General features: G+C 56.8%; 1 protein-coding gene across 3 annotated transcripts in view; it reads right to left on the reverse strand.

The window, feature by feature from the left end:
- Nucleotides 1-14,977, reverse strand: part of SH2D3C (SH2 domain containing 3C) — a 28,930-nt gene that overhangs the window by 2,184 nt on the left and 11,769 nt on the right. For 2 of the 3 annotated variants that reach the window (XM_026514019.4, XM_026514020.4), the window contains 7 exons: nucleotides 14,126-14,165; nucleotides 6,928-7,056; nucleotides 5,345-5,799; nucleotides 4,047-4,171; nucleotides 2,534-3,069; nucleotides 1,479-1,594; nucleotides 759-930 (listed from right to left, as the gene is read on the reverse strand). In XM_026514019.4, coding sequence (XP_026369804.2) covers nucleotides 759-930; nucleotides 1,479-1,594; nucleotides 2,534-3,069; nucleotides 4,047-4,171; nucleotides 5,345-5,799; nucleotides 6,928-7,056; nucleotides 14,126-14,165 — 1,573 coding nt within the window. Of the gene's footprint in view, nucleotides 1-758; nucleotides 931-1,478; nucleotides 1,595-2,533; nucleotides 3,070-4,046; nucleotides 4,172-5,344; nucleotides 5,800-6,927; nucleotides 7,057-11,066; nucleotides 11,148-14,125; nucleotides 14,166-14,977 lie in introns of those variants that run through there. The other variant, XM_057313771.1, reaches the window with a different exon arrangement.

Raw genomic sequence — 14,977 nt, forward strand, 5'->3', positions numbered from 1 at the left:
GGGGAGAGCAGACTGTGAGCGCCCAGCCAGGGAAGGGACCTGCATGGGCCACAGGCCACCCTGCTGAGTGGACACCCGGATGTGGGATACTAGTTATTATCATGGTCATCTTTCATGTACCAGGGACAGTGCTGGCTGCTCTTCACATTCTCCCGTGAGGCCTTGCAACAGCTCATTTTACAGATGAGGGAACTGTGGCTCAGCGAGGGGAATGACTTGCCCAAGGTCATTGCAAAATTAGGTAGCAGAGCTGGGAGCTGTGGTCACTACTGACTAGGCATGGGAGAGCAAGTGTAGAGTGTGGAGGAGGTTCGGGCTTGGAAACAGACCCGCTTTTCAATCCCAACTTCTTCAGTCTCTGACTGTGTGACTTTAGGCAAGTACTGCTGTGCCTCAATTTCTCCATAAGTAAAATGGGACAATAAAGGCACTTCACAAGATTGTTCTGAGGAATCAATGCTTATGAAGTACTGAGTGTAGCACCTAGCATATGTTAAGTGCTCGCTAATAGCCATCTTATATTCTTGAAACTCATATAATGCTCCTCACTCGTTTTGCAGGTGGGTAAACTGAGGCCCCAAGAAGGGGCAAGACTTGGTCTTGGAGCAGGTCACCGCTTAGAGAACTCAGTTCTCAACAGTTAACCCTTTCACCGATGCTGCCTAAAAGTCACCAAGTTCTTCCCTATTCGAACGTATCCCAGGGCTCCTCCAGATACCGACTTCCTGAAGCCCAGCTCGAGATGCACCCCTCCGTACCTGGGCCATATCCAGGGCGCCCATGACCGCAGCGAAGCTGAACATGTTGCCCATCGTCCCCCGAAGTTCAGCCGCCAGCTGGATGGTCTTGTGTAGAAGCGCTGCGCGCTCCTCGGCGGAGCCCGTGCAGCCCAGGATGTCCACGGCCAGCATGATGGACATGGTGTGGAACCTGTCACAGCGGCCAGGGCCAGGTCAGAGGGGAGGGGTCCTGTTACTGCTTGTGGTTGGGCGCCGAGGGGCGGAGGGCCGAGCCCAAAGTGACAGATTGGAAAGGGTCAATGAGATTAGGGGGCGCGGCCAGAGCGAGGGAAAGCAGGCTAAGGGCTTCTGATTGGTCAGTGTAAATCATGGGCGGGGCCGGAGGCTTCGGAGCGCCAGGCTGAGGGGCTTGTGATCGATCAGTGGAATTCACGCGGCAGAACAGTTTTAAGAAAGAAGAGTAGCCAGAACTGATGGGCTGGGCCACGGCTCACGGAGTGTGATTGGTCAAGAGGGTGCAAAAGATGACTCCGGAGATAGGACTCAGGCTTTGGCGAAACTAGGATTGCTTGGAGCTCGGTACCGAGCAGTTGCGATTCGTCAATGGATAGAGGGCGTAGCCGGAACCCATGGGAGCCGGGCTGAGAGACTCTGATTGGCCAACCGGCCACAGCAAAAGGGCAGCGAGGTAGTCCGGGGGATTCCCCGCGAGCTCCCGGGTGCAGGTGCTTGCCTTACCTTTCCAGCAGGTCTAGTCGTAGCTGCCGGCCATGGGGGAGGGTGAGCAGCTCCATGCCCCAGCGGACTCCCATTAGGGTCTGCATCTCCTTGGTAACGCCCAGTATCCTAGCAACCTGCAAGGACGCCCAGAGGGCTGATTAATTTCCTGTCGCGGCTGGCCCAAGCCATCTGGGAGTCAGAGAGCTTTATCTAGGAGGGCAGCCTGGCTGGGATGATGAGTTTGAATTCCAGCTCTCACCCTCTGCCATGGAGCAAATGAACCTCATTTCCCCCTCATTTCCGTGAAATGAGGGATAAGTGGGAAAATGCCCAGAGGTGTTTGATATGGGCAAAGGTGACCAGGACATCTTTGTTCCAGAAGACAAACCTGAGACCCAGGGAGGGAAAGGATTTGTCCAAGGTCACACATTGGGCCTAGAACCCAGAACTGCTGCCTTCACACCTAGCACTCTCCACAGGGCAATATATCTGCACTCTTTTCTTGCTTCCTGAGCTGAGAGGCCAGTGTGGACCTCACATAAAGTAATCAGTTCCCCTCAAACTTCAGAGGGAGAAACTGAGGTGCAGAGAGACTCTGGGTCCTTAGATAGTCGAGAATCATTCAAAGGCTCAGGCATTGACAATTTAGGAGTCCAGGTTATGAGTTTTGCTTATTTTGTCCACTAGGGGGGGTGGGGGCAGGTAGTCTCGGCTTTTACATTCTCTGGAACAGCCAGGCTGACTCTCACCAGGCTCAAAAACTGCCCTCAGGGAGCTCTGGCTTTCAGCACCACCCAGTTCCAGTGCCGAACTAGAGGAAGCAAGAATATCTTGTGCTGTTGTTGTTGCTGTTTTTGTTGTTGTTGCTGTTTTTAAGAGAAAATGGAGGCCCAGAAAGGTAAAGTGATCAGCCCAGAGTCACACAGCAAGTTAGGGACAGCTATGAAGCCAGAAGCCAGACCCACTCACTATACTTGGGGAATTTAGATGCCAACTCCTCACCACCTGGACTCCTGTGCCAAAGCCACAGGACAGAGGCTCTCTCCCTGCCCCAGTGCTCTCCCAGCACCTACCAGGCAGTCAACCTTGGTGACATGCCGGGCCAGTGTCCGGGCGTCCACCTCCGCCAGCAGCTCCTTGACCTTGCGCAGGAGGCCCACCTCCAGTGGCCGATTATCCTTGGGGATCAGTAGTGACTGGAAGGTAGCTGGGTTGAAGGAAGAGGTGGCTTCCACAATGGGGGCTGTGAAGGCCCTGCCCCAGTCCCCCTCAGGTGCCCCATGCTCTGACAGTTCCTTTAGCCTCTCCCCATAGCTCCTGGCCTGCCGGCTGGAGGCCTCAGCTGCTGCCCACTCTCGGCTGCCACGGACAGGAGGCTGGAGCTGGCAGTAATGGCCAGAGTCCGGGTCACTGTAGCTGCTGAGCGATGGTGATGGGGAGGCCTTGCAGAGCGTGTGGGAGGGGCTGGCGTAAGGGCCCTTGTCCGACTCCCCAGGGGGCTTTGGGGCACTTCCGGGACACAGCTGGGGTTCACTGGAGCGGCGGGTGACAGGAGAGGCAGGCAGCGCTGTGGCTGAGGGAGCTGCAGGGGTGGTGTGGACACGGGTCACTGCAGGGAGAGAAAGGGAGAGGACTAGTTACCAGAGCTCCCCACCCCGTGAAGTTCTCCCACCCTCTTCCCAAAGGACAGGCTCCACCCACCCTATAGGGGTGATGTCCCCACCTCCCTGCACCCAGGCCAGGCCCGGCAGCCTCAGGTAAACTGACCAGGCCTCAAGGATACTCCCAAATTGCCTGGACCCCAGGAGTTTGCTCGCTCCTACCCTAAGGCCACTGCAGCCTTGGGGAACCACTGAACTACTTAGAGGAGCTTGCCGTGATTCAGGGATGCTAATAAGCACTTGCTGGAGTTCATTGTGTGGAATTATTTCTCAATGAATTAGCAATGATTTATTGAGTACACATGTGCCAGGAGCTGGCAACATGCTGGCCATATGCTGGTCAACGGCAGTGAAACCATCACCCAAAATGAGAGGTGATGTATATTGAGCTCTTCCTGCCTGTGAGATCCTTCTTTGTACCTTAGCCCATTTAACCCTAACATCCTGGGAAGTAAGTACTTCCACGATCCTCATTCTACAAGGAGAAAACTGAGGCTCAGAGAGGTCAACTGCCCTGCCTGAGGTCACTACCCAGCACGTGGGAGAGCTGGGCTTGAAATCCTCAGTCCTGGATACTTCGCTCTGCCATGTTGCTCAGAAAAAGTCTGATAAATCATTTGGGGCAAGGAATTTTAACTTTTACATTTGGGGGAATTGGTTCGAAGGCAAATTTGTAGTTATGACAGGTTGGCCAGCCTGTGTTTAGGGAAAAATGTGTGACAACCCGTAGAGACACTATCAGTAGTTCCGCTGTCTGGTTTTTAGTGTGAATTTTTGCAGGGCATCCCTCTCAGTAAAGAGGTAGAAACACACGTAACCACACACTGTAACAGAAGTCATCAAAGACAAACAGAGCACGTGTGCACACACAAGGTCACTCCCACCAGCTTCCCCCCACGGGCCCCTTCCCCTCCATTGGCCATACCAGTACTGTAGGCGGGGGAGCTGGGACTCTCGGAGATGGGTGACATGGGCGAGTGCAGGTCCGGGATCTGGTCCATGCTGAGGGCACAGTTGCGTATAGATTCCCGGGGGTGGGGCAATGAGGTGCTGTGGAGCAGATACCTTCATGAGCACAGAGCCCAGAGGGCAGGGTCCTCAGCTGGCCTTAGGACCCCCACCTCTGCCTCCATCCTAGACTGACTGAACGTCAGAGGCAGAAAAGGCTTGGAGAGTGTAGTACTAACTGGCAAATGTAAGACTGAAGCCCAGAGCGGGGAGTGTTTGTATAGTCCACTACCCACACAACCGCTCTCTTCCCTGAGAACGTTGCCTCCAACTTAGAGAACTGCCTGGGAAGCAGGCCTAGCAGAAAGGATGGGGAGCCTGAGGGAACCAGGCCCACCAGGCTGGCATCTCCTCACTGCTCCTACATTCTGAGGAGCACCAGATCCTGGCACCATTATGGGCACTGGTTCTAAACCACAGGCAAAGGAGCTACTGCCCACGGAGACTCCAACCAGCAATTCCTTGGCTGATAGCACCCAGCCCAGGCCTAGGGAGATGAGACCTATCCAAGTGCTGGTGGCACAGGATGGCGGGTCTCTTTGCAAACAACCAGGGAGGCCATAGAAATGAGGGGTACAGACTTTGGAGTTGCAGACATAGTTTGAATCTCAGTCCTCCCACTCTTCAGCAAGCGGCTTCCCCTCTCTACACCTATTCCCTCATCTGTAAAGTGGGGTGTGCACAGGAGCCAGCTCCCAGAAGGACATGGGAGTTGATGAGCTTGGGCAGACAGCCCTCCGCACAGGGCCGGGTGCACACTAGAGCCTCAGGAATGAGTCCCTGCTGTGGCTTTGCCTGGCCTCGTCTCACCCAGCCCCAGAGGCAAACTGGGTGTCATCAAAGTGTTGCTGGCAATGTCCCATCCCCTTGCAAAGCCCTCTGCTCTAATGCCCGCCTTGGCCTACCTACGTGGGTCGGGAAGGAGAGCAGCAGGGACAGGACAGCACCCAGGGGTCCCCTAGGCTGGGGGGTATCTGAGAGAGGGCCCTTTATGGGTAGGAACATGGTCATGAGAGGGGAGCGTCAGGGCCCAGGTAGCCGACTGGGTGTGGCTGGGGGCCTGGCTGTCTGCAGACCCTGCACTCAGCCCCTCCTCCTCCTCATTCCTCCCAGGTCAGAGGGGCTGGGCCTCCCACTCCTCACCAGCACTCTGATGATGGATACCCTCACTTGCCAAACGGGGAGACTGAGGCCTAGCGAGGGGTCCCCGCTTACCTGGTGGGGCAGCCATCGCTGCGGGTGACCTTGTCAGCGGTGAGCCCATCAGTCATGGTGACGCTGCGCCGCTTCATGTGGCTGCCCTTGGGGCCCGAGGGGCTGGCGGGGCTGGCAGCCTTGCCACTGCCCTGGCCCAGGCCGTAGCAGGCCTCCAGGTAGCGCAGCGGAAAGGTGCGGTTGACAGGGCAGTAGATGATGGCCCCGCTCTGCTCTGACACGGCCTTGCGGCTGCCCACGTGGTACCGCACAAGGGCGGGCACGTGGTCGAAGCTCTCCTGCTCGAACAGGTACTGGATGTGGGTGTAGCTCTCCCCGGCCTTCACCACCACCTTGTTGATTTTGAAGTGCAAGGCCTGGTTGCGCCAGCGGCACGTGAGCACATAGTCCCCCAGGCTGGTGAGAGAGTCCCGGATGAGGAAGTCGCCGTTGCGCTGCACCAGGGTCTCCGATACCTGCGGGAGGCAGTGATCAGGCTGGAGCAGGGCCGGGGCAGGGGAGGGTCAGACCCGGGATCTGGGGTACACAGGGAACAGAGATATCTAAAGCTTAGGAAGGGGGACACAGTGACCCAGATGTGGAGGCGGCAATTCAGCCATAGGCCCTGGGTCAGGTGCACAGAGGCTCGGGAATGGGAGGACACGACACCCTGGAATGTAAGGCACAGGGACACAGAGTCTGGGAGAGCTGGGGGCCGCCATAATCTGAAACTCAGCTCTCAGACCTGCTCCTTCTCAGGAGCAGAATGAATTCAGAGTGAATTCCCAGTCTTCGTTCCTTCAAATACCCAGTGCTCTCCCAGGACTCTGGGCCTTTGTACCTTCAGGCTGCCCTCTCTGCCTGGAACATCCTTCCCACCCTGCCCACTTGGTGAACTCCTGTCCATCTCTCACTGGCCTCTGTGCTCAGCACCCCCTCCTCAGGGCCGGCCCTCACTCCCTGATGGATGCTCTGTTCCTGCCCTTCTTCGACTGGGCTCTGACTGGACTACCGACCCTCCGGGGGAGCCATCACCCATTTTCTCTCCACATTCTTGGTCCCAGCACAGGGCCTGGCAGAGTCGATGCTTGACAAAGATCCATAGCATGAATGAAAGAGGGAACAGGTGACTATCAGCCCATCTGGGCCTCGGCACAGAAACTCAATTTTGCCAAAACTGAGAATCCTAGGCCCTGACACTCACTAACCAAACACACAAGAGGCCAATGTATAGACCCATGGAAAAAAACAGTTAAAAATAATAGTAATAATAATAGCAATAACAACACTAATAATAACATTGAGCCCGCCACGTGTCAGACATCAAGTTAAGCACTTTATAGGCATTGTTTCACTTATTCTCACAGCAACCCTTTAAGGCAGGTACTATCATTACCATCCATCTCACTGAAGAAGAAACTGAGGCTCAGAGAGGTGAAGTGACTGTGCAAGGTCACACAGTCAGTAAATGACAGAGTTAGACCTCACTGCAGTCCACTCGGACTGAATCCACCAAGCAGTGGGTCAGAGCCTCTTTGGGAGGGCCTGGCCGAGGTGGTGGGTGGAAACGTCTAGGGCTGAGGTCCTGCCCAGGGCCCACTCACCTCACGGGGAATGCGGCCGTGGTACCAGGCATGGCTGCGGAGATCTGTGCTGCTGAGTTTGAGTTCCTCCTCCAACTCCTTGTGCAGTTTCTCAGGAGAGGAGTCCAGGATGTACTTCTCCTTGGAGAACTGGGAAGGAGACAGCAAAGAGTTGGCATCTGGTCCCAAGCCTTCTCCCTTCTTCTCTCCCAACCCCTCCCCACCCCAGGTGAGTTGCTTCCATCCCAGGACCCTGGGAAAATTTAGGCACAGGTGCCAGAAATGTCCTCACCCGTGAGTCCCCAGCCCAGCAGGAGTAAGGAAATCTCAGTTAGTCCTACTGTGTACCAGGCCCTGTGCTATGCGCCAGGAGTAAATGAGACAGTAAACAAAACAGGCCCTGTCCTCAAGGAAGCTTGTAGTCTAGGCAGGGGAAGGGAAAGAGAAAGGAACATTTGAGCAGAATAAGGTCAGCACCACGGTACTGGACAGCGGCACAGAGCCGGGTTGCTTTTAGAAGACAGAAGATAAAATGGAAGTCAAGTGGAGTGGTCCAGGAAGCCTTCCTGGAGGGAACAGTAACAACAAAACACTCACTCTGCACCAAAAAGATCAAACTGATCTTGCACTGGGGAGAGGCAGGATTTCTACAGGTGGATCTGGGAGGTAAGGCTGCAGGTACCCAGGCAAAGGCAAGGACAAAAACATAAGGCTGGATGGATGAGGATACATTCTGGGATGCTGAATTATACAGTGGAAGGGTGGAGGAGGCAGCTATAAACAGGGAATCAGAGGCCCCCACACAGACACTTCTGCTGTCCTTTACAATTCCCAAGGCCCTTTCCTCCTTGCCATCTCAAGCAATCCTGGCCAGATGGCAAATCTGTGGCCAAGCAGGGAAGCCAAAGGTCACTCAATGAAGATAATGCCCAGGACTCCCCCCTTCCACCTGCCCAAGGGGGAGACTCCTGGTTTCCTGGTTACCATGGCCCTGGGTTGGATATCTAAGAGCAGAGGGAGGGGAGTTCCCGTTGCCAGGTGCAGCCCCACCACAAAGCCCAGCCCAATCCTGGCTGTGCCCTTTGAGTTCTCTGGGCCTTAGTCTCCTCCTCTGTAAAATGGGTATAATGATAGAACCTGCCTCATTGGGTTGCAAGGATGAAAGGAGACAATACTCCAGGGTACTGTGACTAGCCCATAGATGTCCTCGTCACTGTGAGGACATGCGACATTGCTTCCTCTCCCATTCCCCAACTCCAGGCCCCAAAGATGGCTGTTCTAGGACAGGTAGATCTGGCCCCAAACTGGCCAGACAGCAAGACAGATGAAAGAGGGCCTAGAGGGCCTGGCTTCAGTGCAGGTGACAATCGCTTTCCAGGACCCCCTACTCACCAGGGCCCGAGGGTCCTCTAATTCACTCCCTGCTTTTTCAGACCTTCCAAAGATCTCAGAGCCTAACTCTGCAAGCTCCATTCCCCACACCTCTGCTCCCACACTGCCTCAGTTTACCCCAATCCACACTGCTCCCAAGACACCCTGATCCCCAGCTTCAGTGATATCTATAGTCTCTGACTTCATTATTTCAATGATGACTAAGCCCCCACTTTGGGACAGGTCCTGTGCCAGGGGCTGAGGCCCCAAGGTCATCAAGGCAGGTGATCTCAGAGAGCCACGCAGACACTGACAAGCAATTCCAGTTTTCTGAATGTTCAGAGATACACAGAAAGCTCTGGGAGCAGCTAAGAGTGTCCTTCCTCATCTAGTCAGAGTCGAGTCCCAGAAGAGGTGATGTTTCCACGGAGGCCTGCAGAAGGACTGGATGAGCCCAGTAAAAGCATCAGGACAGGGACAGATAGGCAAACAGGTGGGCAGGGAAGAGTTTCTGGGAAGACAGTGGCAGAGTCAGGGCCCTGTAGGCAGAGCCAAGGTCTTGGGGTGGGGTGGGGGCTTCAAAGGGGCAGAGGATGATGGGGGCAGGTGGAGCGGGGCTGTCAGGCTGCTGTGGGGAGCTGGGGTTTACCCAGAGGCCACAGCAGAGCCACAGAGGGTTTTTCAAGATTCAGTCTGCTGTGTGGAGAGTGGCTTAGTGCTTTCCAGGCACTGGCAGGGAAGGGCGGGGCACGGGGGTGGGGACTGGGAAAAGAGTATTTAAGTAGCCATTGATCAGGACGGGGAGGAGGGTGGAGGGGTCAGAGAGGATTTCAGATGGAGATCTGGGAGGACAATGAGACACTCTCTGAGGTGGGCAAAGCTGGAGCAGAGCAGCTTGGTGATGGGCCCACAAAACTTGGGGCTTTGAGGGGCCTGTAGGGCTCTGGGGACAGATGGTGGGGGTCAGCGATGGTACAGGTGCTCAGGAAAAGACAGGTCCTGGGGATGGGGCTTCTGTACGCCCTCTACCCAGGGTAGAAACTGATACCCCTGGGGCGCCTGGGTGGCACAGCGGTTAAGCGTCTGCCTTCGGCTCAGGGCGTGATCCCGGCGTTATGGGATCGAGCCCCACATCAGGCTCCTCCGCTATGAGCCTGCTTCTTCCTCTCCCACTCCCTCTGCTTGTGTTCCCTCTCTCACTGGCTGTCTCTATCTCTGTTGAATAAATAAATAAAATCTTTAAAAAAAAAAAAAAAGAAACTGATACCCCTGAAGGGTAGGAAGGCCGAGGGCTGACTGAAATGGAGGTATCCTCATATATCTACACTTCTGTATGGAGTTCCCTATTCTTCAGGGTCCTTGGCCTCCCTCCCTATACCACACCACACCCTGGGGATGGAAGACTGGAAGTCACAAAGGAGAGAACACCAGTACCCCAGGTTTCTGGGGTTCTTCTCCTTGACAAAAAAGCATGTAATTGAGAACTCACCCCAGTTCCACGGCTGGAGCAAGATAGACATGAGGCAAAGAAGGGGAGTGGGCTATGAGGTAAAGAACCTGGCCACAAGACTCTGCCTACCACTGTGTGACCTTGAGTTAGTCATTTTCCCTCTCTGAGCCTGGGTAGCCTCATCTGTAAACGGGGCGGGGAGTGGGGAGACTGGACTCCACTTTTCCAGCCATAATCAATGGTCACAGGGAGATCTGGGGGAACCAACTTGGTCCTCCCACACACCCAGGGTTGGGGAACCCTAGGGTCCTGTGCCCTCCTCCTCCTCACTCTCGACTAGGGGGTCCCCAGCTCCCAAGACTGGGAGGCGGGGAGGGGGTGGGAGTTGCGGGCTGGGGCGCGAATGCAGCATCCTTGCGCTCGGCGCACCGCTATTGGCCAGAGATGATCTCACCGCCTCCCCGCCTGCGCGCGCCTGATTGGCCGGTGCGGGGATGCTGCGCTCCGCTGCCGGCGGGGCCGTCATTCAGGCGGGCTCGGAGCGTGTGTGTGAGCCCGGGGGAGCGCAGAGGTGACGCGCCCGGCGTCCCCCAGGGGGCTCCGGAGGCAAAAGCGCAGAGATCCCCGGTCAGGGTCTTAACCCCTAACCCCCAGCCCGCGCCCAGCAAGCCCCCTCCAGCTTCCTACGGTCTGGCAACCCCAAGCAAGGCCATCCCCAGATGATGCTCCGCAGAGGCGGGGTCCAGGTCCTCCCCTCCACCCCCTTCCGTTTAACCCCTTCACCGCCGCGGCGCCTATCCGCACTGCCCGGCCGGCTGGGCTGGGAGTCCCGCGCCCCGAGCCTGCCCCAGCCCACCTAGAGGGCGGGAGAGTGGCGGGCGCTCTGGCCCTAGCCCCGGGACCCGCAGCACCCGTTCAGCTTCCCGCCCCTCACTCAGCCTTCGGACCCCAGCCCGGAGCTCCCGGTACAATGGGGAGCTAGGCTGCCCGGGTCAGCCGCAGGGGCCGGAGCGCACGCCGGAGTACCGGCAGGACGCCGGGGACCGCAGCTCCCAGGACCCAGTACCCCAGCTCAGCTCCGCCTGCGGAGGAGGCAGGACCGAAACGGCAGCCCCTCAGCCTCGAGTCCCGAGAGCGGCAGCCTGGACCCTCACCCTGCGGAGCGGCCGGTCGCCCAGAGGTGAGGCTGGGGCGACCCCGCCCCCTCCCGCAGCCCCTGCCCCTGCCCCGCCAGACCCTGCGAGGCGCCACCCGGCTGCGGCTCCCGGTCGCCGGGCCCGGGGCGGAGCGGCCGGAGTCCCAGCCCGGAGCGCTTGGCGGGGCCGAGCCGCCCCCTCACCTGCACCTGCACGAAAGAGCCGCGGTAGAAGCAGCAGGCGGCGGCCGATAGGGCACTCCACAGGCTGCACCGCTCGGTCATGGTGGGGCCGGGCGTCCGGTGCCGGGCCGGTGCGGGGGGCGGCGGCCGGCGGGGCAGGGGCGCGGGGACCGACCGGGCTGGGCACCGGCTGCGCGTGCCTCTCAGCGGCGCGATTACCTCATCGCCTTAGCGGGGGAGGAGCGGGGAGGCGGGGCGGGGAGACCCCACCCTCCAGCCGGTCAGGGGAGGGGAGGGGGCCATTGTTCCTCCCTCCGCCCGCCCCCGCTCCCCGCCCCTCGCCCCCTGCGCTCCAGCCCCGCAGGGCTGCCTGGAGTCGGGGAAGCGGAGCAGAGGACCGTCTAGGGGGGCGGTCGCGGGGGGTGGGGGGCAGAGGGATAGGGTGGGGATGTCTGGGCCCGGGAGGGGGGTTTCCTGGCTCCCCCGATTCACCGTACCCTTCACTGACCCGGAGCAGGCAAAGACTTTGAATTAAATCATATCTAAAGCTGGAAAAAGCCCTGTATGCATTTGACCAAATCCTTTGTGCCCTCAGGAAATCTCTCAGAGCCCAGGCAGGATTTGTCACCTGAATCAGGGACTCGATCGAGAATTGCGGGAGGCTAGACTGACAGACTCTGGGGGTGCAAAGAGTCAGTAAGGCTCAATGCTTAGGACACCAACGTGGGTTCAGCTAGCCCGGTCCCCACCTCCACCCCACCAGCCCCTTCTCTTGGAGCCTGGATTCACTCCTCTGGAAAACATACCTGTGCTGACCTAACAGAACCCTTCTGAGCCTTGGCTGAGTCTGATGCACATTAAGTTGCCGAGCATAAAGTAAGTGCTCAATAAATGCATGTTATTATCGCCAATTGTCTTACAGTCTGGACTTTTTGTCCTAGAATTAAGGGGGAGCCGTCACTGACTCTGCATCAGTCAGGCCTAGGGTACAAATCCTTTTGACCGGCTGTGTGATGTTAGGGAGATGAGTTCACCTCTCTGGGCCTCAGTTGTTCCATTGTTTTCCACAAATACACCTGAAGCTCTGAGCATGGAGTGTGGAATTTTATGGTCTTCGAACTTCAGAATCCTTGACTTGGAATCAAATTATTCACACTGTGGTCTGAGAACCCTGGAGTTCTGGAAGCTAGTACCTCTGGGCAGGAATGGATTGTTGGTAACAGACTATTGATTCTACCACCGTCTGAGGCTTGAAGCTAAAACTAATGTTCTTTTGACTTCATCCTTTAATTAGTTCCAGTGAACAGGCATTATTTCTTTTATAGTATTTTAAAGTATATTTTTAGCCCCATAAACTAAAGGAAAAATACAAAGCTAATAATCCTCACAGGGATCTTACTACCACCAGTGATGGAGATCTCACTACCTTGCTAGGTATCTGAAAACTGCAGGGTGCTAAAATGTATGTCCCCTGTGTCTACCCACTGGCTTTGGTGCCGGTTCTCCCTGAGCCCTCTGTCCCCCTGTGGTTAAGGGCTGAAGAGCCAGGGCCCAGATTCCAGGAGCAGCTCAACTTGTCACAGCCCTGGGCTGCACTTCCCTGGGCTCACTCAGCTTGCTTTCTGACCTTGCCCACACTTGCCTCTGCTTGGACCACTCTACTGTCTATCTCTGCTTGTCTTTGCTCCTTTTCAGCTTTTCCTTTGGGGACAGGATGTTGGTGAATGTTCCTGGTCAACTGTAATGGCTTGGTTTCAATGTCTCCTCCTCCAGAAAGCCTTCCTTGATCTCCCCCTCCCCATAGTCCAAGCTGAAAGTCATCCTCTACCTGCTGAGCTCCAATGGCTTCCTATCTGAGGCTTCTGATGATAGCGAGGGGCAGATATCCGAGCACTTCCCATGCTGCCTCATGGCTAGTCACTTACACAGGGCTTTATAGGCAGTATCTCGGGGGATGGAATGTCCACAGGGTCAGGAGCCGGGCCAGCCGGCTCTATTCCAGGCCCAGCAACCCTACTTATAAGCATGGACTCATTGAGCCCATAGCAACCCTAGTTGGGAAGAGCCACTGCTACCCCATTTCATATAGGTGAACACTGAGGCTCAGGGAAGTGACCCACATACCCAAAGTCACGTAGCAAGTAAGTGGCAGATCTGGGACTAAATCTGCTGGATTACAAAACACGAGGCCACACCACCATGTGATTCTCTCCTGGTCCCCACGTGAACCAGGAGCCCTTCGAACACGAGACCTGATGCTCCCAGCCCTCTGCTGTCCCTGCCATACTCAGCAGGGAGGCTGGCTCTGTGTGCTCCTGGAGGTGAAAGGCCAAGGACTCTGTCCATGGTCTTGGCATCAGACAAAATTGGATTGCAGTCTCAGTTCTGCCGCCTAGTAGCTGTGTGACTGTGGGCAAATCACTGTGCGTCCATGGGCATCTCTGGGCCCCAAGTTCTCTGTATGTACATGGATACAGGAAGGCCTTCCCTGCTCAGTGATGAGGAAGGAAGTCAAAGACCTCATTCATGTACAGAGCTCAGAGCTGTCTCCCCTCCAATGCTGGCAGCCAGCACAGGGCTCTCTGCACACAGTAGGCTCACAAGATATTATGTTACTCTTTTTATCATCATTGTTTCAAAGGTGCATTCTCAACATTCCCAGTGCCCAGGACAAATTAAGCTTGTGGTAAATGGGAGCTGGGCCCATTCTCTGTGATGAAAACTGAGCTATCTTTTCTTGCTCCCACCTCTCAATACCAGCACATGCTCAGAGAGCAGGTGGGATTGGGGCTGCGCATGGAGACACCCCAGGGCCCAGGGCAGCTGGCAGGTTCGGGGCGGGGGGGGCAGGTGGTAAACGATGGGGGTTCCTGGGTTTGGGGCCAGGATAGAACGATGGCAGGCATGGGAAGAAAGATCCTTGGGAGTGAAACCGAATCCCAAGTGCCGCCCCGACCCTGAAACCCTCTCCTTTTGGGAACAGGCAGTGAGGTCTGGCCCCAACAAGCCTCAGAAAAGAACTCTGCCCTTCGTGGAGCAGGCTCTGAGCCGTCCGCTGACTGCTGCTCGGCCCTGCTTACCTTCACATAGTCTCCACTAGCCTCTGGCTCTCCGGCGACCCTGGAAGGAGAGAGGAGAGGTGAGTGTCCCCAGCCCTACCTGGCTCCCCAGCTGCCAGCCTCTGCCCACCTGTGTGATGCCAGCACCTGGCCCTAGTGTCCCAGAGGGCTCATACCAAAGGCAGGCGGGGGCATCACAGCTGACAGCACTCACTGGAACCTGATGTCAGGGCTGCTCCTCTGCTCGCCAGCTGTGCCACCCTGGACAGGTCCCCTCACCTCTCTGAGCCTGGGTTTCCTACCTGGAAATTGGGGATAATGACAGCCTCTGCCTCATTGGTTGTTGCAAGGACTCTGGGAGCTGATCACTGTTACATGCCTGACAGGCTTCCTGAATCACGCTGTCTTCACCCCACTTCAGGACTCTGGAGCGTTCTTACCCCACTCCACTCCAAATGCCGGTGGCCCCGGGCTGGGGCTTAGCCTCCTCGCCCCCCATCCACCCTACACTCTCTCCCTAGTGCAGAATGGCCCACTCAGCAGCACACCGTGCTGGTGACTGTTGGCTGTGGTGGAATCGATCCCCTCAGCCTCCAGGGACCTGGAGAGGCCAGAGGCCCGGAGTGGCTGTCTTTCCCAAACGCTATCCTTCCTCGGGAGGGGGCGCTGTGAGCCCCCCCCCCACCTTAAATGCCATCCCTTCTCTGCTGCAGCCTGGAACTGCCCCTTCAACTCCCGCCCAAGAAACCCAACTGCCTCCTTAGCATCTCCTCTTGAATGTCTGAAGTCATCGCGAACTTGTCGTATCCAAAGCAAGCCCGTCGGTACCCGCCCCCTGCAGCCGGGCCCCTGAGCCCCAACATCCGCTTCCCA

Source organism: Ursus arctos, unplaced genomic scaffold (assembly GCF_023065955.2).
Source record: "Ursus arctos isolate Adak ecotype North America unplaced genomic scaffold, UrsArc2.0 scaffold_18, whole genome shotgun sequence".
Classification (NCBI taxonomy): domain Eukaryota; kingdom Metazoa; phylum Chordata; class Mammalia; order Carnivora; family Ursidae; genus Ursus; species Ursus arctos.